Genomic DNA, 26,765 nt, shown 5'->3' with positions numbered 1-26,765 from the left:
ATAGTGGCGCATGGAAAAAATGCCTCTGCTTCACGCATGAACGCAGTCATCACTTGACCATTTTCTCCTTGGTTGAAATTAAGATGTTACGATGTTAGTTATATTGCGCTGTAAACGTGGGCGTCGCAGAATAGTTGCGTTTTGTGGCTTATTGTTGTTGTATCAATAAACATAACTTTAATAATAAGTTTCCTCATTAACTTTCATTTGCTGGTGCGTCGCAAGTCCAGAAAACTTTTCCAGGGGCGTCGCAACAAAAAAAAGTTTAAGAACCACTGCTGTAGGTCAACTTATTCGTGTTTCGAAACGCAGAGCGACAACGCAGCACGATTTGTTACACCTGTATAACGTGACTTCTCAAACTGAAAGAGTTAATAAAACTGTGTCAGAACAGGTTTTGGACATAAAAAGCCCAGCTAAGCAATCGTATTGTTGGTATGTAGAAACTTAACGGCGCCAGGGAACGATATGTCCGGTTTTAAAATCATAATTTAACAAACAAAGGGCTGTTAAGGAAAAAAATGTTGAAACTTTGTTAAAAGTTTAAATAGTTGGACTCATCCATTTTCCACCTCGTAAAAACAACGTGCAACTCCATGTCGAAAAAAGCCCAATTGGGCGCGAAAAGCGTAAACCTGCCCACTGAAAAGCGAATATCTTGATCTCACGCATAACTGGACGTGCTATCAGGCATTCTTTTTGCACTGTGCAATTAAGATATGTTTGTAGATCATTTAAAAACGTTAGTTATGCAATTGTTGTATTATGCAGTTTTGCGTCTTATGGCGGTTAACAACAGGCTAACATTTGCGCGATGAAAACCGTGAAAAATCAACGCTAACCTCTGTTGTCTGGAGCTTTGCATTGACCCCAACCACGGGAAAAAATGTTGCCCCTATATAACATTTGATGAAATTAGTTGTTGTTGATTTATAAAAATCTCCTACACAACTTTTTTAATACGACAAATGTCATCTGTGCAAATTCAAATTCTTACCTAGCATATGCATGCGCCATTCATCCTGTTCGAATTCAAATTGTATGTGTGTGTGGGGACCCATTGGTTTTTGCTTGCAAAAACAATTATGTTATAACAGGCCACACAAATATTGGCACCATACTGAATGTATCCATCAAATATATATCCCTTACAATTATAATGAATGGTGCGTAAATATAGCTCAGTTTCTGTAAAATTGAATATGTAGGAAAACCACTATTCCAGTTAACAATGATTGTGCCCTATTTTAACTCTTACCAAATCGCATATGCACATGTGTGGGGACCCATTAGATTATGCTTGCAGAAACAATTATGTTATAAAGTGCCAGGAAAAAGATAGGGACCCAATGAAATGTAGGTGCCAAATATATATCCATTATAAATACAGTAAATGGTATATGTGATACATCGTTAAACATGTAGTATATATGTAATGTAGTATATATAAACTGGCAGTGTATAGGAAAACCACTATTCTAGTTTTTGCTTGCGAAAACAAACAGAATAATTCTGCTTTATCAAGGATTTCATCAGTCATTGGTTTTACTGTTTTATAGTCAAAAAAGGCAAAGAGTGATCGTCAGTTTAAGCCACGCTGTTGATGGTTTTGATCTGTTACTAAAATTGTCGTTTTGACTGCTGGGTATAATTAATTGTGTGACTGACAATTCTTGACAAATAGTTGTACTTTGTAGCAACATAAAAAGTAGTTATGGGTTGATACCACATTTTGCAGCATGTACAGATACAAGTACGAGTACCATGTTAAATCTACCTTCGATACTGAGTACTTGGTCGTATATCAACTCACGCACATGGTTACGCAGCACACAAAAGCTGCTATGAAGTTGTTTTTACTTCAATATATTCGTCTTTTTTGGTTTCCACAAATTTCTACATATTTTTGACACATCTGAAACACTTGTTCATTAAGGAATATCCCGCAGACAATCGAATGTAAAAAAGAAAGATTATTGCTCCTGATCAGTTGAATATTTAGACTTTTTCATAAAAATCAGGTAAAAAGCATAAATCCTTTCTTTAAAAAATTGTTTTGACGCATAACTTTTCTCAGATTATCTGTATATTGTGGTTGATCCAATAGCATAGGGATATTAAAAAAGGTGATTTTACCTTTTGTCTGTCTTGAGTCTATTGTGATAGAACAAAGGGTAGAGTATATTGTATAATCTGCAAACTTATACCAAGGTAAGTTTTTGTGGGCTTAAACACTGGTGAGATGATTGCAATGTTTTGCTAAGTGCAAAAGACAGTAAAAAAAGTTGCAACGGACATGAATGAATGACATTCATAAGGTTGTGCAACACATGAATCACTGTTTCAGAAAGCCGTTTTGGCCTTTGTTGGTGAAACTGGTCTCATTAAATAACAAAACAACCGTTTTTGATCACCTAAAACACAATTAGCAAAAAACATGTATCCTCATGTCTGGCCAACATAGACATATTGTGAAACACATTTTTCCAAAGAATAAAAAACCATACCCTTTTGATACCTACAGCAGTGGTTCACCTTTTTTAATCTGGTGGCCTATTTTGTAACTATAGGCCTAATGCAAAACTTGCATTTTATTTCACATGCACTGTTTTGTTTGCAATCACAAACAGATTCAATTTTTTATCACACAATTGATGGAGGCACCATGTCTTTTCAGCTTATTATGAAGTTTTAGTGTTTAGTATTAGTGTTTTTGTTTGTAAGCTGCGACAGTTGTTGCTGAAACATGCTAAAGCATACAGTGCAACCAACTTTCAGGCTGTAACATATGTGTGTAGACATGAGGAAGCACTGAAACTATAAACAGTGTGTTCTATTTTCTTGGAAATAAAGCTACCAGTTTATTATTGAGCTGGTAAAGCAAATGCACTTCTCATTAGTTTAACATATGCTAGCTATTTGTTCGGTTTCATAGTTGCATGTATCTGTTAATTAACAGCCACACTGTTTTTGTTCTCTGGAGGGAAGCTTTCTTGGCAGGTTATAAAAACTGCTTTGGCAATTGAAAGAGACAAGATTTTACTTTCACTTTGCCACTGCATTTTTTGTTGTTTGCCTTTTGCTACATTTCACCCGTTGAAAACTAGAAGTTGTATGAATAAAATATGGGCACCACTAAAATTTCACTGTTTTAACTGTTGGTTGAACATTTCAGCCGTTGTTTCAGTGAAATTCTTAATGTTGTTCATTCAAACCAAGATAAAGAAAAAGTACAGTATATCTTTTATCAGATGGGTGCTGAAGAAAATCAATGTTGAACTGATTGAGTTAATGGAAACAAAAGCTGCCAGTCGATTGTTGCAAGGTATTAAAATTCATGAATTTAACTTGGGACCAAATGTGCCAGGTATGTTATATTACATTACATAACATTTTAAGCTTTTGTCTGTTATGACCTTAATGCATGATATTGCATGTTATTGACAGTGATCCATGGAGTAAAAATTATTGAGCCGCATAGCTTCAGCAATGATCAATTACCGCAATCTGTAGTTCTTGATGTAGACATTGAATATGAAGGTGGATTTTTGTTAGCAGTTGATGTAGACCTAGTTTTTGGTGAGTATATTTTGAGTAGATTGTTGAATACAGCGTATGTGAACAACGTATTTAGGTATATAACATGTTATTGTAACTTATCTATGATGGTTTTTAAACTAAAAATAAACAAAAAAAAACGTATCTGAAAAAGTACTGTCATAGTTTTCTTTTCGTGCAGTTGTAAATTTAGGCAAAAAATGTAAAAGAAAATTCTTCATAGTTTGATATTCTAAAAGCTCTTAGGGGTTGCGTATATAATACTTTAAACATTGTTTTCTTGGATTTGTATGTATGTTATTCTTGTATGTGTACTCACACATTTGATTTTTCTTGTGTTGATCACAGGAAAATCTGCATTTATTTCCGTGGGTATAAAATATATGAAAGGTTCTGTTCGAATTCAGTTTGGAAGGCTTCCTTGTACTCACTGGTATGTGTCATTTAAAGAGGAACCCATTTTAAAGTTTGATGTTGATACAAGTTTTGAATCCAGAAAGTTACCTCAAGTGAATATATTTGTGTTAAAGGTGTCTTTAATTCCGCTATTGACATAATATTTGTTTTGTTTTAGTTGGGTACCCTTCTTACTAACCAAATACAGCGAATGATAAAACGAAAGCACACTTTTCCCCACTATAAGCTGCGTTACAATCCATTTTTTTCTTTTCAGGTATGTATTTTACAAGAATAGATTATACCGAAACAAGAACCTTTCACTGTTAACGCCTTTGTGTCTTATGGGTTATCTAGTCTAGCCATTTTTTTGCAAAAAAACACTTGACCACCTAGTGATAAAAACTAAGATTTTATGCTGTTTAGCTTTTTTATTCTGACACAACCAATTTTTTGTAAAACCGTAGAGCCAATAAATGATAAGCTGCAGACAGTGCACACTGTTTCGACCTATAAGGTCTCATCAGTGCAACTGGTGACGAGAGATCGGGCGCATTGGCTAGTGTAGCCATTCAATGGCACTCCAGTCTGTTGGAAGCAACAGGGTGGCTACACCAGCCAATGTGGCCGATCTCTCGTCACCAGCTGCACTGATGAGACCTTATAGGTCGAAACAGTGTGCACTGTCTGCAACAACCAATTTTATTTATGATTTTGATTTTTGCCTGTGCTAATGCACAGTTTTAATTTCAAAGGTGTACAGAAATGGGGGGTTAATGTCATGTATCGAATTTGTGTCTACATTGGGGGTGTCAAACTCAAACAACTTTGAGGGCCAAAGACAAACTTTTAAGTAAGTCGAAGGCCACACTATCGAAACATTTGTTACAGTGTAACACCACAACAAACAATTGCATGATTAAAAAGTAAAATGTTCAATAATGCCACTAACTGCATTAAAAACAATATTGTAATAAATAAATAACAGATATACAGTGTAGCAGTGTGAAAGAACCAACAGTGCTTTATTGCTTTGTGTGAAAACAATGACATACAATGACGCAACGATCACAATTGCTGATTCTAAAGATGGGTTATTTTTTATTTTCGATCATCCTTTCCACATGAGTAAAACACATAACTTCACAAGTTACTTGGACCGCACAAAAATTCTTGCTGAGCCACATGTTTGACATCCCTGATTTACATCATGGAAACGCACATAGATGTGCAACCTTAAGACTTACCCTGACAATCTGAATTTAGATCAGCATTTATAAACTATATTTTGTTTTGCATCATAATACATTACGACACTGTAATAATAGCTAGTCACACCATCAGTTCTGTAATAATGCAAAATCTGGTATGTGGCTACATACTATTTCACTATTAAAGTATCATCAGTGTCTGTAAAAACGGAAGGGTATGAAATTGAAAGGGCTGATAGTACAGTCCCTAACACAACTGTCACACAACTGAACCTTTGCAAAACCTACAGTAAAAGGTAAGGAAACACAGAAAAGATAAAAACTGTGACAGTGCGAAAATAAAAGAAAAAAATATGGATACTGAGAATGCATTTAGAGTGAAATATATTTTTCTTGAATAAAAAAGCTAAAATATTTTAACCTGCAAATAGATTTTTGCAAACTTGTTGTATATAGTATGTGAAGTGAAAATCATAATGAGAATTGAAATAAAATTGTGAAAATTTAGTCAAACAAAATCCTGAAATTTTACAACAACAAGCTTTTACGCTGTTTCAATGTAAATTTGTACATTATTGTGAACAAAATATTGTTCAGATTCAAACAAACAACTGTGGTTGATGGGTTCATCATGAGATGTTTGCTGTGGTTTTTGATAACAGTTAGACAGGGATATTTAAAATTGTATGTGCCAAAATACTTATATTTTAGGCAAATAAGGTGGTTCTGCAGTTACCAGAAGCATTTAAAAAGTGCACAATGGAAATTGAAACCAAAATCTGAAGGTAGTTTTGAATTTGATAAATTTTACAAACTCTAAAAAAGTTATCATCAAAAGTAAAATTACTATGTGAAAAACTACCAAATTATGGAAATTTCTTGTGTTTATTGGTAGAATGTCCAAGTTTGGCAAGTCTTCCAGAACATGCAAGAAAACTTATTTTGGGGTGCAGATATTTATTTTCCTGCCAAATTTGCTTCATGCATAACAAATGGTTTTTTTTCCAATTCTGAATTTTATTGACTTCGTTAAAAGTAAATTTTGCAATGTAGTATTTTTAACATCATAGTTACTATACCAGTTTAATTACAGCTACAAATCTACATTATCTGTTAACATAGTGTCTCCAGAACCTTCTTGGGGAGTATTACATATTTATGAAATTATTTTTTTGTTTGGCTATTTTGGATGCATACATATTACATAAAGTTACATCTGTCACTTTACAACAAAATGTTTGGTGTTTCATGCTGAAATAGTACAAACATGAAAAATGATGAAAGCTCATGCTCAAGGCCTGTTGAATACTGATGCTACGGTACCACATAAACAACCAATTGTTTTAATTTACTAGTGGTAAATAAAACACCCATTTTTTTCTCAACCACTGCATTGGTATTATTTTACATACACAACACCACCAATACAATTTAGCTTGTAACCATGTTTACCTAACTCTCAGTAGTTTGTTGACATAAAACAAGGGCCTGATAAACATTATTTTTACCTCAATGAATTTGAATTTAAATATATAATTTTCTATTTGCAACAAAGTCAGATACTTGGTCATGATAAAAAAGGTAGAAAATAAGTATTATTAATGGATAAATTGTACTATAATGTATTATAATTATTATGAAGAAATGGAATTTAACATACCTAGCCAGAGGAATCATTGCAGTCGTGGTGCATTAAAAGGATATATATTGCTTTTCGCAAACAAATTTTCAATTTGTATGTATACACATACACAAATTATAGCGACATATTTTAAAACATCAAATAAAGAAGGTATAACCAAAATCCAGTACGCATTCAGTTGTTTGAATGCACTATAAAACACTAATGCTTTCACATTCTGAATTATCTTATAAACAGCATGCATATTACTTGCAGACCTGGACTTGAGGCAGAATATGCAAACATTTTTTTAAAATGTGCACCAACCAGACTGTACACACATTTTTAAAACTATGGCCTGCATCATACCAAACTAATTTTGTGAATAAAGACCTTGGTTGTTACATACAAAATTTGGCTTTGTACATGGAAAGAGTTTGTGCTTAATATAATCAAAAACATAACTGCCAAACAACTTGTGTTTTACGAATACATCATGCAGACATTTCATCAGTGATGACAACAGTGATCAAGTTCTAACGCAGTTATGTTTTTAATTAAATTACTCTTCAAGTCCGTTTATAGTGATCCTTAATATAGCCGCTAATTTATTTTAGCATTCATCACAACATCTTTTTGATCAGAACATTGATAATATAAATGTCAACTTCAATGTGCTAGAAGCCACCATTGTTGCTTTTTCAAGGCTAGCTGTGCCGTTCATAAAAGTAAGGTGCTTTTGGTAAAATTTAAGTAGTGTTGCTTTATTACAAAGTTTTTGTGCTTGGGTTCAGGATAATACTTCAACTTCAGTGGTGTTTGCAACTTTGTCTATCGATGAGACTAACTGTGAAACACTTCCTGCTGTAAGGTTTTTATCAGAACAAAAAGATGCACAACCAGCAATTTTTGACGAAAATGATGTCAATAATCCAGGTTAGACCATTTGGATTGTGAGATAACCAAGTTATTGTAAGTTTTTGCACATATTTGCGGTGCTGTGTGCTTAAATTGAAAGAAAATCTGGTTCACTTTAATTACCACATTAAAGTATGTAATAACTAATTTGATGGTGAAAATAATGGCTTAAATAGACATATTTAGGCCGTTATTTTCACCATTAAACTTATAAACAGATCCGTATATACGTAGTTTTCTAATAAACTTATTTGGATTTTAGAACCTGTTTAGGCTCGGACTTTGCATTGGTGGCAATGTCCAGGTTGTTCATATACACCAGACTTTTTTTAGTTTTTTGGGCTTATTTAAACACATAAGTAAATAGATTTTACTGTAAGCTGTACAAAACTTATCATTCAACCATGACAAAGTTTGGTTTTACTGTTTTTCACCTTTCATAGAAGCTTTATTAAGAAGGTTAGATATGTTTGAAATTACATGTGTGATATTTACTTTACCAAAACCTGACCCTTGACTACTAAAAAATCGTTCACCTCTTTATTAGAGATAGACCGATTATCGGTATCGGCCTTTTTTAATCAGTTAGCCGATAATTGTTGGGGGTTTAGTAGACTCTGCCATGTTCCTTCGTCTGATCGTCTCAATCTGGCCGCCAATTGGTTTCACCGCAAAAGTGAAACACGTGCCTGTTTTGTACAAATTTACATTTGCGTAATGCGCGACACAAAAGCTGTGATGTTGGCTTGTCTCTTATATCCAAGGTATAAGAGTCATGCATTCTCTTGTGCTACCACATTGAGCAAGGCCATTGAATGGTTGAAAAAGGAAGAGTTCACACAGCAAACCACGCAAGAGCCAGCTGCCATTGAAGCCAGTATGACAGAGCAGGAAGCAAATGAAACTGAGGTAAACATGAGCAACAAATGGTGCCGAATGGAAAACACATCCAACAGGGTTGATGCGATGTTTAGTTCCCTACTTACACCTCACACTGGTGACTTGCTGACCAGTGGTAGCATTTACGATGAATTACATCTATATCTTAAAGAGCCTGTGATCGACAGACGTGTAGGGGACCCACTGCAGTGGTGGAAACAAAATAAAGAACATTTTAAGCTTCTTGCCAACCAAGCAAGAAAATTTCTTTCTTTGCATACCACCATCATCAATCCCAAGTGAGCGTGTCTTCAGCGAACTTTCTCGGATATATGAAAGTAAAAGAAGCCGTCTCACAGGAAGACACACTGAGAAATTGTGCTTCTTGCACCATAATTTACCCTTGCTTTATTGGGAATACTAATAAATGACACTTTGTTGCTGACTTTGGGTTAACTGTTACCAAATTTGTTTCGTTTTTGTTTTCATTAAAAAATTTTTTTCCTAAAATGTAAACAAAATATCGGTTATCGGCCTTCTTGACTACCGATAATCGGTTATCGATATCGGCCCTAAAAACAACAAATCGGTCTATCTCTACTCTTTATCCCCAAATATTCACTTTAAAGCTCCTCTTTTCTGCCTATTTGTTTCACTCATTTGGTCATTATGGGTCCCCTTCCCTGAAGGGGACGCATACTGTTTTTGTCTATTTTTTTTTCTTTCTAACGCGATTTGTTCCCACGTTTTGGTCAAGAAAGAATGGTTCAAACTTTTTCAAATTTACACACATTATAGATATTGGTCTTAAGATGGTCCATGTGAATTTTGACCCCGTTTGATTCCTCGGTTCACCCACAGCCCCCCAAAACGTAAAATTTTTAAAACGGCTATACTTGCTAAAGTACTTCATTAAAGAGTAATATGCCTTGTTGTTTGGTGCAATATAAGGTATTTCAAAGAATTTTGTACCTTAAAAAAAGATTTACCCCTTAAACCCCAAAATAATTGTTTCTGTCTAATGCTGGTTTGTTAAATGCGTTTGGTCAAAAAAGAGTGCTTTAAATGTATTCAAATTTGCACAGATGTTAGTTATTGTTCCGAATTTGATCCTCCTGAAGTTTGACCCCAAATGACCCAGCGGTTCACCCACAGGCCCCCAAATGAAAAAAAACGGCTGTACTGACCCAAGTACATAATCTGAGGGTGTCATGCTTTGTTGGTTGGTGCAATGTAAGCTATTCTAAAGATTTTTGTGACTTTTTATTGGATTCACCCATGTTTACCCCTTCAACCCCAAAATAATAAGTTTTAGGCCAGAAATACAAGCCCTAATGTGCTGAAATGTTAAACAATTGTTTGCAGTAGGTTATTCGTTTAGTATTTCAAAATTTGCCTTAATCGGCCAAATACTGTAGTTACTTTTACAGTCCATAATATGTGTACACTGTCAGTCAGATAGAAGTCTCAAATCTCAAGGTAGTAATTCACTTGTTTACGATTAAGGCGGGTGAATACAGCAGGAGTGCTCAGAATTCACTTGTTTACGATTAAGACGGGGGAATGCAGCAGGAGTACTCAGCTTGACATCCGGACGGACGTTTTACGAGACAGTCGTGTTGGTGATCAGAAATCAGCTGTTTTTGCGCAGCCATGCTATGTCGTTATATTAAGTTATCAAGCTCATTTTCAGTTTTGGAAAATTGTGTTAAAAACTGACCTTGAACGACAATATCAAGGTCAAAGCATGAGATTAATTAGAAAGTATTTTTCCTGTTTTTATTTACTGTTTTTTTGTAATTATATGACAATAATGCTGCAAAAAAAATACGGACAAAACTTCTAAAGTTGGGTTAAGGCTAAAGTTGGTTAAGTTTTTCCTTAAGAATCTAAAAATAACCAGGATGTTTGTTTACCACAAATCCGCACAAACGCGCGTGTGGGGACCCATTCGTTTTTGCTTGCAAAAACAATCATATGTGTAGATCAAATGATGTGTATAGTAAATTGGTAAATATCTAACAATGATTGTGCCCTATTTTTACTGTTACCAAATCGCATATGCATATGTGTGGGGACCCATTAGAATATGCTTGCAGAAACAATTATGTTATAAAGTGCCAGGAAAACGATAGGGACCCAATGCCAAATATATATCCATTATAAATATAGTAAATAGTATATGTGATACATCGTTAAATATGATCTAGTATATATCAACTGGCAATATATAGGAAAACCACTATTCTAGTTATAAAGCATTATGTAACTTTTGTCATGGCTTATATAAATGTAAAGATTTGTTCAAAATGTTTGTTGTGTTTTGTATGAAATTTAATATTTCAGTACAAATATATATATATATATATTTTAAGCTTCAAACAATGTTTGAATTGAATGAGATTTGAATAGTTTATACTTACATAGAATGTTTATTTAAGCACTGTACCGGGCACTGAGTTTCACCTTACAACACCAAACTTTTTCATGGTTATTTCTTGAAATGCAGTATCTACGAGTTTTGTTTCCTGTCTATAGAAACACACTAAGGGTATAAAAAACAGTTACTAATATGGAACCCAATTTAAAATAAGTCCAGGAAATATATTACCATTATGAAGATCTAAAGTTTGAGTTGATGCTTCTGTTAATTTTTACTCTACAACAGGAGTGTGCAACGTTTTTCGTCGGTGGGCCATATAACCAATTTTGGACATCAAGCGAGGGCCATAGATTTTTTTCACGTACACAATAAATTAAATATTCTTCCAAAGCATAAATGCATTTATTTTCTAAAAGACATTGAGTTTCGCCGCAACACTATCTTTCACAACAAAATAATTGTTTACTAGACAAAGGGAATTATTATGTCACTTTCGGTGAAGTACTTGCAAACTGTTGTATGACCCAGTGTTGGAAAACATTGGTTTAGCTCAGGGGTGCACAACTTTTTTGCTACGACGGCCGCATCGCAGGACTTTATTTCACAAACGGTCGCCAATTACCTTCTAGATTTTGTTTTAAAACTGCTTATGTTAAAAATAGTTTTTTCTCACATATATAAACCACCCAATGGCGACCAAAAAGCCCAGATTAATTTCTAACTTGATGCACAGATTGAGCTGAACGTCTGACGACAACTCTTAGCTATTTATGACGACACAATGTATATTGTGACGCAAGTGGTGCCTGTTTTTAACATTGTTTGCACACAATAAGCGTATAAAAAGTCTAATGTATAGGGCTACTAGGCTGGTAATACTCTTTACAGTCTTACAAAATCTTTTTAGAGCAGTTTGAAAATCAAAATATTTAGCAAAAGAGTTTTATTTACTTCACGGCCGCCAGTACATATATTTTAACAATCATATTCATGGCTGCACAAACATATCTATTCGGCCGCATGCAGCCGTACGGCCGCAGGTTGTGCACCGCTGGTTTAGCTTATACTTTTAGAATTACATTTTTCTCTGAATCAATGTGTTGGCGAGAGCCATACTAAATAGCTTGGCGCCGCCGGTTGCACACACCATGCTCTAGAATCAAAAAATAATCACACCGATCTATCGCCAATATAAACATACACTTGTGTAAGGGAACCTATTTGCATGCTTGCAAAAACAACCATGTTAGTATGTCAAATGGTGTATATGGTAAATCATTAAATAGGACAAACAGTATATAGGTTGAAAAGCCAACTTTCTTTTATTTTTAGATTTCAAAACCAGCCTAATGTCAACAAAGAAAAACACATCAATTAAAACTACTGCAAAAGTTGGTATCAGTATTGAAAAACACAGGTGAGAATATTGTTGCAAATTTTGGTTTAACACTTTCAGTAAAGTTGACATATCTATATACATCAAAAGACGTTTTGTGTAGAGTGCGGATTGACGTATATATACATCAAAAGTTTTCATTCGTAAATGCTACTGCCCGTTAATGCATGCTGAGACCAAACAGCCCATGCCATAAATGCGTGATCGGTGTGTGTCTAGGCAGTTAAAAAAATATGTTTCCTACACAGGCCTTGATAATTTGTTAGTGTATGTAACAGTATTTGTCTTCTAAATTTTAAACGGTTATTCAAACGGGTAAATTGAACAAATTAGGTGTGTTGGTTTTTGCATGTTTGGGATGTAAAAAGAACAATGACCAAAAGCATTCCGCTGTATTTAAAAACACCATAAATTTGCAGACACAAAGATGTTGTTAAATGCCTGGCATGATAGGGATCCCGTTTGAATTAAGAAACAAATGTATAACCCTTGTAAGTGTGACAAATTGTGTATGTAATGAAACATTGCATAGGATGAGGAATATTTGCAAATACAGACGAATCCGGTTAATCGCATCATCGATTTGCCAAGGGCATTTGATGCGATTAACCGGATTATGCGATAATCCGGTTGCTATGTAAACAGTCCACGCGGTTATCAAAAGTGCTCATTTACACTTTCCCAGCTAAAACTAAGTTGCAGTGACGCTCAACTATGGCAACGGAGCAGTATTTTCTCTCCTTTGTTGCCGAATTGAAAAAAGTGCTACTCTCAGCGCAATACATGACGTCATGCTTCCTAACTGTCGTGGCTATGGTGCAATCGCCCAAAGAAAACAGAAGCAACGCACACACACTCTTTAACTGGCGCACACGCCGCAGTTCGTTTGATTTGTGCTTTCTCTTGTAGTCAGGTTTATTTGAAAAGATATGTTACGTCGCATCGTTGCCAAGGGACCCAACATTTAAATTTAGGAACTTTCCTATGACGACAGTTTATGACGTTTGAGTCTTGTTTTGGGTAGTTTTTACATATAAAGGCCTCTCGCTTAATATACACGTAAAATTGTTTCTGACCTATTTCGTTTTGTAGTTCAAACCAACGCGTTAAGCGGCAAAGCGCTGCGCATATTTGTAAGCAAGCCCAAACCCGAAAGTACACGACCGAAACCTAGTCAAACTTCCAACTTCGGCACATTCTACAGCGCAAGGGTGCAAAGGCGAGCTGCATCAGTTTCTATTATAACCCGTTATTCAATTGACAAAAAGAATAATTCATTTTAGCAAACCTTTAAAGACTCAGATTGTGGCGCTACTTTCTAGCTTACTCAGCAAAACTGCAGCTGCAAGATTAGCGTGACTGTCACGTGATCAACGTGTGATCGTTGCTTCAAAAATTTAAACCAGCAACAAATACTAGAGGAATAAATGCCTTTCTTAATCGGTGATCCACCTGATAAGTTGCGCAAGGTCACGAATAGACGACATAAAATATGTCAATCATTGGCACGTTACCAACTACGTGAATCTAAACAACATAGTGTGATTACTTGCGAGCTAACATTTTTTACAACCATTACGTGTTTTGCGGGTCATGAACAATAACAGAAGAACATTTTTAACCATTTGTTTTACATTTAACATTTTTCAAATTTCAATACAGTTTAATACTTCGAATTTGGTGCAGTTCGCACATAGTAAGAAATTACAATCAGCGTCTTTGCCGGAACACCAGTTTCGTAATTTTAACGTGTGGAACTCTTTTAAACGCTTGTTATATCACTATTGGCGATTAGATAAGCCAACAATAAAGGAACAATGTGCACAGCTTTGAGATAACGATTCCTAGTTATCGCACAGCGGTAAACTGAACGCCGATTTAATCTCCTAATAACTTTTCAAAAATATTTTATGGTCGAGACGTTTCATTTTCAACGTTAGATGCGTTATTTGGTGTAGAATGCAAACATGCATCTACGTTTTTTTCGCGTACATTACCTCCGGAGGATTTTACTATCATATCGTCGTCTTTTATTCGAAAAACTCGGTCTGTTTGACTTTCACATAGAGATCATCAATCCGGTTAATCGCATATTTCGTTGAAAATCGATGCGAATATCCGGTTTATGCGATAAACCGGTATGCGATTAACCGGACGATTTTCTTAACAAACGATGGGCGACGGTTTGGGATTTTTGATTGCGTTGCAATTAAACGGATTATGCGATTAACCGGATTCGTCTGTATATAGGAAATCCATGTTTGTAGTATGAATTAACCTTTTTTGTAGAAATATATCTTTGGAAGAAAAGTCAACACAAGAGGAGGTAGCAGCATCAAAAAAGAATAAAGGTAATTGTGAACAGGAATCATTTTTAGGCATTATGCAATTTTCCTTTTCACGCTGAAACATTTCCGGGAAGGGGGGAATGTTAAATGTAGAGGTGTACTGAATATTTGATTTGCTGAATCTATTCAGCCGAATCGGCTTGTTTTGCAAATATTCGGTTTGGGCTGAATAACCAGTTGTGATGTGGCCGAAACCAAATCTTTTACAAACACAAGTTTAAATTATAAAACATGTATTTTTTGCTTCACATACCACACAATCTTTCAAACTACGACATAACTAAAATTGAGTCAACTAGTATTATTATGAAAACATGATCGTGTTTTCCCCTCCATACAAAAATTTGTATTTCAGAATCTAAAATGTATGGTGTATGGGCTCATTGCAAAAACAAGTGTTCTGTTAAATGCTGGGTAAATATAGAGAACTAAAATTAGGTAATAAATGTATATCTTTGTGGTGTATATGGATAATCATTACATAAGATGTATTGCATGTAATTTGGCAATACGTAGGTGAGGCATCTTTTTAGTTACAGCTTATTATGGGTCACATATTGATTTTACTCAATTTCTTTTTTTTCTTTTTTTTTCTTCCCAAAGTTTGTCCGACTCGTTTTTCCATCAAATGTTTGATGGATTTGGCTGAAATTTACACAGATGGTAGATATAGTTATGTAAATGTGCATCCCACTTTGTTTTTGTTGATAACCCCAGTATTTACCCCATTAGCCCCCTAAAATGGGTTATTTTATTCCCAAAGTTTGTCCAACTCGCTTTTGTATCAAATGTTTGATGGATGTGGCTGAAATTTACACAGATGGTAGATGAAGTTATGTAGATGTGCATCCACCTTTGTTTGACCAAATAACCCTAGTATTTACCCCGTTAGCCCCCTAAAAGGGGTGAGTTTGTAAACAGTGTCAGAATTGGCTGAAATTTTGATAGCTTGTAGAGTATGCCATTTATAGTTGTCGATTGTTGTGTTCAACCCTGTAGCCCTAACATTTACCCCACAAGCCCCCAAAGTGTAAAATGTATTTGTATGTTACTGGACACAACAAACGAACGATTTCTGTTGCTCAATAGTGTTGCAAGGGCAAGCAGTTGTATGTTACTCGTTTGTGACTTTGTGGATTGCTTGGTGAACGTTTTTGTGCCATGGCAGTTGGGGGTTGTTGCCCTACGATGTCAGAAACATTACGGTTGTTGCTCAAAACACCTCTAGTGGCCGACATTTTAAACATTGGCGGATTGGGCTGAAATTTTGCAGTACTACTGATTGAGTCATTGAGGCTTCCTATTTTTTTAGTTTGTGTGTCGGACCCCATTAGTTACCCTACTAGCCCCCTAAAATGGGTCAGTTTTTTAAACAGTGTCGGGATTGGATAAAATTTGGGTAGTATGTGGACTATGCTATTTGTAGGTTTCAATTGATGTGTTTTACCTTTTAGCCCCAACATTTACTCAACTAGCCCCCTAAAATAAATGAACTTTTAAAAAACGTCCTAATTATATGAAATTTTGCAAAGTTTATTAAACATACTAAGCCCTCAAATGTTATGTTTTGCCCTGTAGCACCACAACTTAACCAACTAATTCCTAAAATGGGTGACCCTTTTCACAATGTTGGAATTGAATGAAAACAGGACAGCTTGTAGAATTTGCTATTTATTTTTTGTTTTACCCCATTATGCCACTACTTACTCCTTCGTTTCTTTGAAAAGGAACGTTAAATAGGACATACTTCAAACAATATCTGGGGTGAATCCAAATTTATATACTTTGTACTCTACATAGTATTATTATTTAAGCCCAGTGCCGATCACTGCGTTTTACCTAACAATACCAAACTTGATCATTGTTATCTCTTGAAATGCATTATTTTCAACTTTGCATGTGTGGGGACCCATGAGTTTCTGCTTGCAGAAACAACTAAGGTTATAAAAGACAGTAGATGGTATGGGACCCAATGTAAAATAAGCATAGGAAATATATCAATGTTTTAAAATAGGTTATAGTGTATATGCAAGGGCAATATATGCTAAGCCACCCTTCTAGTTTTGAAAGATTGTTTTGTTGTTGTTGTGTTTGGTTATCCGACACAATCTAAAGTTATTGTTACTCTAGACACATCTACTGGTGAGAGTCCATCATATATGATGGTTACAAGGAATTTCAGTGCTATTCTTCATGAAGTTACAATACAAAAATCTGGCAACTTGGTTAACACAACGGTAAATGTTCTATCTATAACTGGGAACATATCACCTGTGACATGTGGCATTCGGTATGTTGCTTGTTGTTAGTGTATTTCTACTGTTTTGATATTTTATGCTTAATATCAACCTACTAAACTTTGTTAGCGTGGGTGATAGAATTTTGGAAATAAATGGTCAACGGATTTTATCATTAGGTCAAGCAATTGTTATCATTGAAAATGTACGAAGTCGACGGGAAAAGTTCCAGTTTAAAGTAAGTGCAAAAAATCATAAACCTGAAAAATAACAAGCAATCTGTCATAACTTATTGGTCAGCAGTGATATATATAAGATGTTTGTGTCCTATATGCTTTTTTAAACAAAACCATTAACCACATAGAGATATATATTTGGCGCATAAATGGATTTTTTTAAAATTAGCGGTGGCATGTTTTGAGTTTAACCCAATGAGTTTTCATTTTTTATTATACATAAAATGTTGATTGGCAGCTTAAATATCAGTGTTATACATCAAGGTTGTTCCACTTTATCATAGTCAATGAGATTTTTACACATGTTGTTGCCCTTGCCCGAAGAGGACCATTATTGTTTAGAATAAATGTTTTTGTATCTGGTACATCCCAGTACACCCCATCCAAGTGGTACACCCTTTAAAAATGATGGTACACCCTGGGGTGTACAATACACCTGTTTGAAAAGCACTGCTCTAGATTACCATCAGTTGCAGTGTATGTAAAAAGCCAACATGAAAAGTTCTGTGAATTTTTTGTTTACTTTGATGTTAGGTTCAAAGAAATCGGCAAAAGAACAACAACAATAAGTTTGAGCCTTCTGTACAAGATTGCAGTGGAAATAGGTGAGACAGGATGCAAAATCTTTTTTATTATGGGTCCACTTCCCTGAAGGGGACGCATCTTGATTTCACTCAGGGTTTTTTTCTTTTTTCTCTGGTGAAGTTTGTCCATGCACTTTTGGCATGAAATCTTTGGTGGATTTGGATGAAACTTTCACATGTGGTTGATATAATTATATGGATGTGCCATCTGCTTTGTATGACTTGATAACCCCAGTATTTACCCTGCTAGCCCCAAAAATGTAAAACGTTTTCATATGTTGCTGCGCACCACAAACGAAAGATTTCCAAGGTGTAATAGTATAATAAAGGCAACAGAACGTATGGTACCTGTGCTTGTGCAATACTTGGTAAACATTTTTGCACTTGCCAGATATAGGGGTGTTAACAGCCTTGTGACGTCAGAAATGTTAACAAATATTGCTAATAACAGCTCTAGTGGTCAGAAATTTAAACATTGGCCGATTTGGATAAAATTTTACATTAATGTTGATTAGGTCGCTGTGGTTTCATATTATATATATGTTTGGGTGTAGAACCCCATCAGTTGCCCCACTAAAATGGGTTATTATGGGTCCCCTTCCATGAAGGGGACACATATTGATTTTACTCAAATTGTTTTTGTTTTTTTTCTTTTGTTTTCTTCTTTTTGTTTTTTCTTCCCAAAGTTTGTCCGACTCGTTTTTCCATCAAATGTTTGATGGATTTGGCTGAAATTTACACAGATGGTAGATATAGTTATGTAGATGTGCATCCCACTTTGTTTTTGTTGATAACCCCAGTATTTACCCCGCTAGCCCCCTAAAATGGGTATTTTTACCCTAAAGTTTGTCTGACTCGTTTTTCCATCAAATGATTGATGGATTTGGCTGAAATTTACACAGATGGTAGATATATATCCCACTTTGTTTCTGTTGATAACCCCAGTATTTACCCCGCTAGCCCCCTAAAATGGGTGAGTTTTTAAACAGTGTCAGAGCTTAAATTTGGATTTCTTGTATAGTATGCCATTTATAGGTGTCGATTTTTGTGTTCAACCCTGTAGTCCTAACATTTACCCCACAAGCCCCTAAAGTGTAAAACGTATTTGTATGTTACTGGGCACCACAAACAAAAGATTTCTTTGGCGCAATAGTGTTACAAGGGCAACCAGTTGTATATGGTCATTGGTGGGTTGCTTGGTGGTCGGTTTTGCGCCATGGCAGCTAAGGGCCTGTCAACAGCCTAATGACGTCAGAAACATTAACGTTTGTTGCTCAAAAACCTCTAGTGGTCAAAATTTTAATCATTGGTGGATTGGGCTGAAATTTTGCAGTACTATTGATTGAGTTATTGTGGTTTTTATATTTTTTAGTTTGTGTGTCGAACTCAATTAGTTACCCTACTAGCCCCCTAAAATGGGTCAGTTTTTTAAAACGTTAAATAGGACAAACAATATCTGGGGTGAATCTAATTTTATAGTTTGTATTCTACATAGAATTATTATTTAAGCCCAGTGCCGATCACTGTGTTTTACCTTACAACACCTGACTTTCTCATGGTTATCTCTTGAATTGCATTATTTTCAACTTTGCATGTGTGGGGACCCATGAGTTTTTGCCTGCAGAAACGACTAAGGTTATAAAAGATGGTGACTAATATGGGACCCAATACAAAATGAGCATAGGAAATATATTTATGTTTTAAAATAGGTTATAGTGTATATGCAAGGGCAATATGTGCTAAGCCACCCTTCTAGTTTTTTTAAGCAAGTGCAGAATTAACTGAAATTTGGACAGCTTGTAGAATTTGTCATTTATAGGTTTCAATTGTTGTGTTTACCCTTTTGGACCCAATATTTACCCCTCTAGTTTTTAAACAGTGTCGAAATTGGTTGAAATTTGTATAGCTTGTAGAATGTGCTGTTTATAGATGTCAGTTGTGTAACTATCCAAATTGCATCCAATTTCGACATTGTTTACCAATTTTACCCATTTTAGGGGTAAATAAGGTATATGGTGGGGCTACAGGGTAAAATACAACAACCGACATCTGATTATGTCATTTTTAGTTGTTGATTCTTAAGTTACACCCTATAGCTTAAACATTTACCCAACCAGCCTCTTAAAATGGGCAGGTTTTTAATGAAATTTGGACAGCTTGTAGAATTTGCTATTTATAGGTGTCGATTGTTGTGTTTTACTTTATTTTGCCACCATTTAACCCTTCTTTCCTATCAATAGAACACTAAATAGGACAATGTGTGAATTGAATCAGATTTGCATAGTTTAAACGTTTAATAGCATGATTATTTAAGCCAAGAACTGACCATGGTGTTTTTTTAAAACACCAAACTGACTGATGGTATTTCTTGAAATGCATTGTTTTTAACTTTGCACGTGTGGGGGACCCATGAGTTTCTGCCTGCAGAAACAACTAAGGTTATAAAAAACAGTGGGTGATATTGGACCCAATATAAAATAAGTGTATGGAATATATTAACGCTTCAAAATAGGTCATAGTATATGTGCAATGGCAATATGTGCTGGGCCACCCTTCTAGTTTATTTTTGGTATTACTTTTTTAGTGGAAGCGACACTGAATCTGATTATTCTGAGGTGGATTCTGATGAATACAATGACATAATGCATGTGGATGAAAAAATTAAAGAAGTATGACGACATGAACAATAATGTTTGTTTGTTTTTAAAAAGATAATTAAATGTTTTTTTAATGTTTGTATTTCACAATCTTTTTTTGTAAATTTGTTGCCTTTGCACATTTTTTGCATTCCACTTTAGGGAATAGAAGAGAGCAGGATAATGTAATATGTCATAAACATGCTAAACACACATTGTTACAGATACAAGAAGAACTTGAAGCTGAAAGTACTATTTTAAATTCACCTACACTTGAATCACCCACAAATTTACATGGATATGTAAAAGAAAAAGGTGATTAGTTTTATAATTGTATCCAAGCAAAATTTACAATTACAACTTTGTTCACAGTAAATTTGCCACATAGAAATATGCATATTGAGCAAACTCAACCAAGTACAGGTTCTGAGGACAATTTAAAATATGCACGACTTTTTCATGATTCCAATAGCAAAATTTTCAAGGTTTGGGTTTGGCACATGCATGTTTTTTTTCCTCAAATCATTACAAAAGATTTGTTGTTATGACTGAGATTAAATATTGCATACTGTATGACAGTAGGCTTTGTACTTCTGCATTAGAAGATCCCCAGAATACACTTAAGTTGTGTTGCTTTGGACATGTCTTGATTTCACTCATGTTTTTTTGTTTTTTTCTCTGATGAAACTTCTACAGCTTGTAGATCTAGTAAGGCTGATGTGCCATCTGTTTCCACCGTCTACCCCAAAGAGTAAAATGTTTCATGATGCTATGTACAAAAGATAAAAAGTTTATGTGGTGTACTAGTCTTATTGAGGCAATCTGATAAATGTTACTTGTGTTTGTAACCTACTTGCATTAAATGGAAAAAGCGTTAACGGTTGCTGCTCAAAACAGCCTTGGTGGTCAAAATTTTAAGTGGCTGATTTGTGACAAAAGTTTGCTGATGACTGTAGTTGGTAGTTTTAGTAAAGTTATGGACCAACATTTGCCAGATAATTGTTAATTTTTTTTTGAGTATTTATATTTTTTAAGTAAAATATTTTTTTAAGTATTTTTTGAGCTGTTAGTCGCAAATCTTTTTTGAACTGTTAGTTGTAAATGAAAATCTAAATTAATTGGTTTGCGTCGAGTTTATACATACCAATTATATGAATGTGTTTATTGTGAATTGTTAAACCTTTAGGAATAGATGGAACAAACATTCAATATTTAGAGATCAATCGGACTTCATTGTCAATTAGTAACAAGACCTTATTTCTTAATTATAGATACTAAAATTGCATTTCCAGGCCATACAGTAGCACAAAAGAAAATTCCTTTATGTGACAGTACAAATCTGTTAAACTTTGTTCCATTGGAGTCTCTTGCGTTCTATGTATAAAAAAGACAAATTTGTATAACTTTGCTCATAAGCATCTCAAACAACCTGTATCGACAATCGGAGATGTCTGATACTCTTTGCCATTTTTCTATTTCAGATACCAGAGAAATACATGTCAAATAAGCGTATTAAATATAATTAAACGTTCCATGTAAAAAGGTGTAATGTGTGCTAAGCCTCCCTTCTAGTTGTAGGCTCGCTTTTGTCATGTTGAAAGGGGCACTTGTTTCTGTAATTTTTTTTCTATATGATGCAAATGTTTCTGTATGTTTTAGAAACAACAATTGAACTATTTTTTTCGCCATCGCACGCCTCTAAATTTTTGAGATCCTGTTAGTGAAAAAACTGCAAAACTTTTACCCAATGTAGGTTAGCTTCTTCTTCAGTCCCCCCCACAAAATTTTTTTGGTAATATTGTTTCCGTTGTCTGGTCAATGTTGGAACACTTTCTAAACCCATTTTGCCATAATATTTCTGGCTACTGTTATTATGGGTCCCCTTCCCTGAAGGGGACACATATTGATTTTACTCAAATTGTTTTTGTTTTTTTTCTTTGTTTTTCTTTCATTTTTTTTTCTCCCCAAAGTTTGTCCGACTCGTTTTTCCGATGATGTGCATCCCACTTTGTTTTTGTTGATAACCCCAGTATTTACCCCGCTAGCCCCCTAAAATGGGTATTTTTTGCCCGAAGTTTGTCCAACTCGTTTTTCTATCAAATGTTTGATGGATTTGGCTGAAATTTACACAGATGGTTGATGTAGTTATGTAGATGTGCATCCCACTTTGTTTTCATTGATAACCCCAGTATTTACCCCGCTAGCCCCCTAAAATGGGTATTTTTTGCCCAAAGTTTGTCCGACTCATTTTTCCATCAAATGTTTGGTGGATTTGGCTGAAATTTACACAGATGGTAGATGTAGTTATGTAGATGTGCATCCCACTTTGTTTTCATTGATAACCCCAGTATTTACCCCGCTAGCCCCCTAAAATGGGTATTTTTCCCCCAAAGTTTGTCTGACTCGTTTTGCCATCAAATGTTTGATGGATGTGGCTGAAACTTATACAGATGGTAGATATAGTTATATAGATGTGCATCCCACTTTGTTTGTCCGGATAACCCCAGTATTTACCCCGCTACCCCCTAAAAGGGGTGAGTTTGTAAACAAATGTCAGAATTGGCTAAAATTTGGATAACTTGTATGCCATTTATAGGTGTCGATTGTTCTGTTCAACCCCGTAGCCCTAACATTTACCCCACAAGCCCGCAAAGTGTAAAACGTATTTGTATGTTACTGGGCACCACAAACGAAAGATTTCTGTGGCACAATAGTGTTACAAGGGCAACCAGTTGTATGTTACTCGTTTGTGACTTTGTGGGTTGCTTGGTGGACATTTTTGCACCATGGCAGTTCGGGGGTTGTTAACAGCCCTTTGATGTCAGAAACATTAACGGTTGTTGCTCAAAACACCTCTAGTGGTTGAAATTTTAAACTTTGGCAGATTGGACTGAAATTTTGCGGTACTATTGATTGAGTCATTGTGGTTTCCTACTTTTTAAGCTTGTGTGTGTTGAACCTCCATTAGTTATCCTACTAGCCCCCTAAAATGAGTTTTTTAATTTAAACAGTTTGTACTCCATATAGCATATTTAAATATGCACAGTACCAATCACTGTGTTTGTCTTAACAATACCAAACTTACTTATTGTTATCTATTGAAATGCATTATCTACAACTTTGCATGTGTGGGGACCCATGAGTTTTTGCTCGCAGGAACAACCAAGGTTATAAAAGACAGTGGATGATATGGGACCCAGTGTAAAATATGTAAAGGAAGTATATTAATCTTTTAAAATAGGGTATAGTGTATGTGCAAGGGCAATATGTGCTAAGCCACCCTTCTAGTTTTTATCTTCACTTCAGGAAAGAATGTATGCCTTCTCGGATAAGTAACTAATATTTGTGTAAATTACTTTTTCAAATTCTTTAAATTTCAGCCTGATCGGCTGTGGTTACCTTCACAGGTGGCAAACTAACAAAAAAAATAGTAGAACTACAGGCTGCCACTTTTATTGATGCACATCACCATTTGTTCGATAAAACATTTCTCAAGAGGTAAAATATTAGTATACATGACAGGCACGAATTCCCACACTAAAACATTATTATGGGTCCTCTTTCTGTAGATGTGCTTGGTAGCCCCACTATTTACCCCACTAGCCCCCTGTGTTTTCGTGCCATTGTATCGTCAAAACTATGCTTGTCGTGTTCAAGTGCACATGAACAAAATAAAATACGATACGATAAATAGGTTAAGATTGTCAAAATTAAAATTTGGACAGTTTGCTCATTTTGCCATAATTAGGTGTCGATTGTTGTGTTTCACCCTGCAGCCCCAGTATTTGCCCCATTGGCCCCTTAAAATGGGTGAATTTTTAAACAATTTCCGAATTGCATAAAATTTGGACAGTTCGTTGATTTTGGCATAATTAGGTGTTAATTGTAGTGTTTCACCCTGTATCCCCAAGATTAACCCCACTAACCCCCTAAAATGAGTGATTTTTTAAAACAATGTCCAAATTGAATACAATTTGGACAGTTTGTTTATTTTTCCATAATTAGGTGTTAACTGTAGTGTTTCACCCTGTACCCCCAAGATTAGCCTCCCTAATATCAGTGATTTTTTAAAACAATGTCCAAATTGGATGAATTTTATACAGTTTGTTGAATTTGGCATTTATAGGTGTCGATTATTGTGTTTCACCCTGTAGTCCCAATATTTACTCCACTAGCCAGCTAAAATGGGTGAATTGTTTAAAAATATCTTTATTGAATGAATTTTGGACAGTCAGTTGAATTTGGCATTTATAGGTGTCAATAACTGTTTCATCCTGTAGCCCAAATATTTACCCTATTAACCCCCCAAATTGATTGATGAACAAAATATAGGAGTGAAATAAAATTTTGACAGTTTGTGTTATATGCCATTTTGACATGTCAGACAGTTTATCCTTTACATGATTAACTAAAGCTCGGTACCGGGGACCCATGAGTTTCAGCAGGCAGAAATAAATCAAGGTTGGATAATATGGGACCCAATGTAAAATAAGCGAATATATTTACATTGCAAAGTAGGTTATAGTGTATTTGCTGTCACAAAATAAGCTAAGCCACCGTTTTTTAAACTTAATGTTTTGAATTCCAGTGCAAAATGTGTGTGACCCAGTTGTTTTTTACTCTTTTAGTAAATATATGAGAACGTACTGTAAAAAAAGGATATGAACAAAACCTTGATGCTTTCTACTAATTTGTTCCTAAAAATCTAAATATAATCACACAATTTTTGCCATAACCGATGGGCATGTACACTTTACAGAGAACAAAGCCCTGTTTAGTTTCTCAATAAGTTACAAAATGTAAAATTTACTAGTTCCACAAAATGATGGGCATAGTTTTAGGGTGATATGGTCTTTTTAACAGTGTTTTGTAAGCTTTCAACATTTCAAGACACAGAACATCACCAAATTACCTTTTAATTTGTGCTGATCGGTTGTTCACATGTATCAAAATCCGTACAAAAAAACAGTTAAAACATACAAGATTTTATGTCCAAATTCTGGATGTCTGGTAACCCAGAGTGGTGTATATGCAGGAACAAAATATTTTTTTTTCAATTGCATGTTTTCAAACCTAAAATTGTTTGAAAAAGATTTTTATTCATCACACATTTTTTGTTATTGAAAATATTTTTTTTTGCAAAATAGTGTCAAAATCAGTGTCAAATAGAATTGTGACATTTCTTTGAAAAATAAAACATCTTCTGATATTTACCTTTTAGACAAGTGCATGTGAGCCTGTTGCAAGTGAAGGCAATTGGAGCAATGAAGTTTTTTTCTTTAATGTTACGGAAGAGCACAAGTACTTCAATATTCGCTTTTGGTACAATGAGGTAACTGGCTAAATAGAATGATTATAATGCTTTGTTTAAATAGAATTTAGTTGCAGGTTAGTAAAGCAACAAAACCACTCCTAATCGGAAATTTAGGAATACCTTTATGTGAATTAGAATTATATTGCAATATGATAACATCCAGCAAATTCGCAAAAAAATATAGGATATCACCTCCACTTCAACAAGACATCAGGTAAAACTGTGGTAAATATTTTTGTCTTTAACTGCTGTATCAACTGCAAAGCTAAAAGCATTTTTTTAGGTTGAACATTAATGAGGCTTTTATGAAACGAAGTTCTTTCAGAAATGAATATTGCTTTGGTGATGCAACCGTGTCTGTAAAGGTAATTGTGTAGCATACCTTATAATTAGGGCGACTATTTTTTGACTTGTCATAAAAAGTCAAAATTTTTAGAATAGGTCAAAAATTGTCACAATTTTTTACAAAGTTAAAATTGTTTACAAACTGCATTGTCGTGGTGTTGTAGAGGTGTGACTGTCAGTGAACTTTTTATTTTACACCTTGTAGCCTACTTTATACTGTTGTAATTGCCCCATTGCCTACTTATTGTAAATCATAAACCATCAAGTGAGTGAAATAATTAGGTTGATATGGCGTGATGCTCAACACACCTCAAAACGTGCAAATTTTTGGTAGGTCCCAAGTCATTTTACAGCAGCTGCAGGTTAGGTGCAGCTCTTGCTTCGGTTTTGCTTTAGATACTTCATGTATCTTTCGTTTAGACAAATGTATTGAATAATTTTCGTTGTGTCTTAGCTGCAGTTTTTTGGCAGTGATTTTTAATTAGCTCATTTCCCTTTTCAGAATAGGCTAGGTCTGTGTTTAGATTTCTTTCACTATAGTTAGATTAGTCTTCTACAGCCATATTTTAACTTTTTGAACAAGAATGCATAATTTAACTACTGTACTTGAATTCTTCATAGGTCAAAATTTTGTCAAAAGAAGGTTTTTTAAAGTTAAAATTTTCAATTTGTAGGTCACAGTTTTTCGTTTTTTAGGTCAAAA

At 34.8% G+C, this 26,765-nt stretch overlaps 1 protein-coding gene across 7 annotated transcripts in view; it reads left to right on the top strand.

The window, feature by feature from the left end:
• The window catches only part of LOC145227568 (uncharacterized), a 39,888-nt gene that overhangs the window by 12,998 nt on the left and 125 nt on the right, over window positions 1-26,765 (top strand). For 3 of the 7 annotated variants that reach the window (XM_080092430.1, XM_080092429.1, XM_080092434.1), the window contains 17 exons: window positions 3,252-3,367; window positions 3,448-3,579; window positions 3,907-4,067; window positions 4,133-4,231; window positions 7,404-7,514; window positions 7,581-7,722; window positions 12,299-12,383; window positions 14,652-14,713; window positions 16,841-17,000; window positions 17,077-17,185; window positions 17,718-17,788; window positions 20,352-20,436; window positions 20,628-20,718; window positions 20,776-20,888; window positions 25,625-25,735; window positions 25,786-25,931; window positions 26,001-26,082. In XM_080092430.1, the coding sequence (XP_079948556.1) occupies window positions 3,252-3,367; window positions 3,448-3,579; window positions 3,907-4,067; window positions 4,133-4,231; window positions 7,404-7,514; window positions 7,581-7,722; window positions 12,299-12,383; window positions 14,652-14,713; window positions 16,841-17,000; window positions 17,077-17,185; window positions 17,718-17,788; window positions 20,352-20,436; window positions 20,628-20,718; window positions 20,776-20,888; window positions 25,625-25,735; window positions 25,786-25,931; window positions 26,001-26,082 (1,876 nt within the window). Of the gene's footprint in view, window positions 1-2,123; window positions 2,212-3,251; window positions 3,368-3,447; window positions 3,580-3,906; window positions 4,068-4,132; window positions 4,232-7,403; window positions 7,515-7,580; window positions 7,723-12,298; window positions 12,384-14,651; window positions 14,714-16,840; window positions 17,001-17,076; window positions 17,186-17,717; window positions 17,789-20,351; window positions 20,437-20,627; window positions 20,719-20,775; window positions 20,889-25,624; window positions 25,736-25,785; window positions 25,943-26,000; window positions 26,087-26,765 lie in introns of those variants that run through there. The other 4 variants (XM_080092433.1, XM_080092431.1, XM_080092432.1 and 1 more) reach the window with 4 other exon arrangements.

This window comes from Phallusia mammillata, chromosome 5, assembly GCF_965637545.1.
Source record: "Phallusia mammillata chromosome 5, kaPhaMamm4.hap1.1, whole genome shotgun sequence".
Taxonomy (NCBI): domain Eukaryota; kingdom Metazoa; phylum Chordata; class Ascidiacea; order Phlebobranchia; family Ascidiidae; genus Phallusia; species Phallusia mammillata.
Note: the sequence above shows the minus strand (reverse complement) of the source record. Positions and strands in the feature narration are given on the sequence as shown.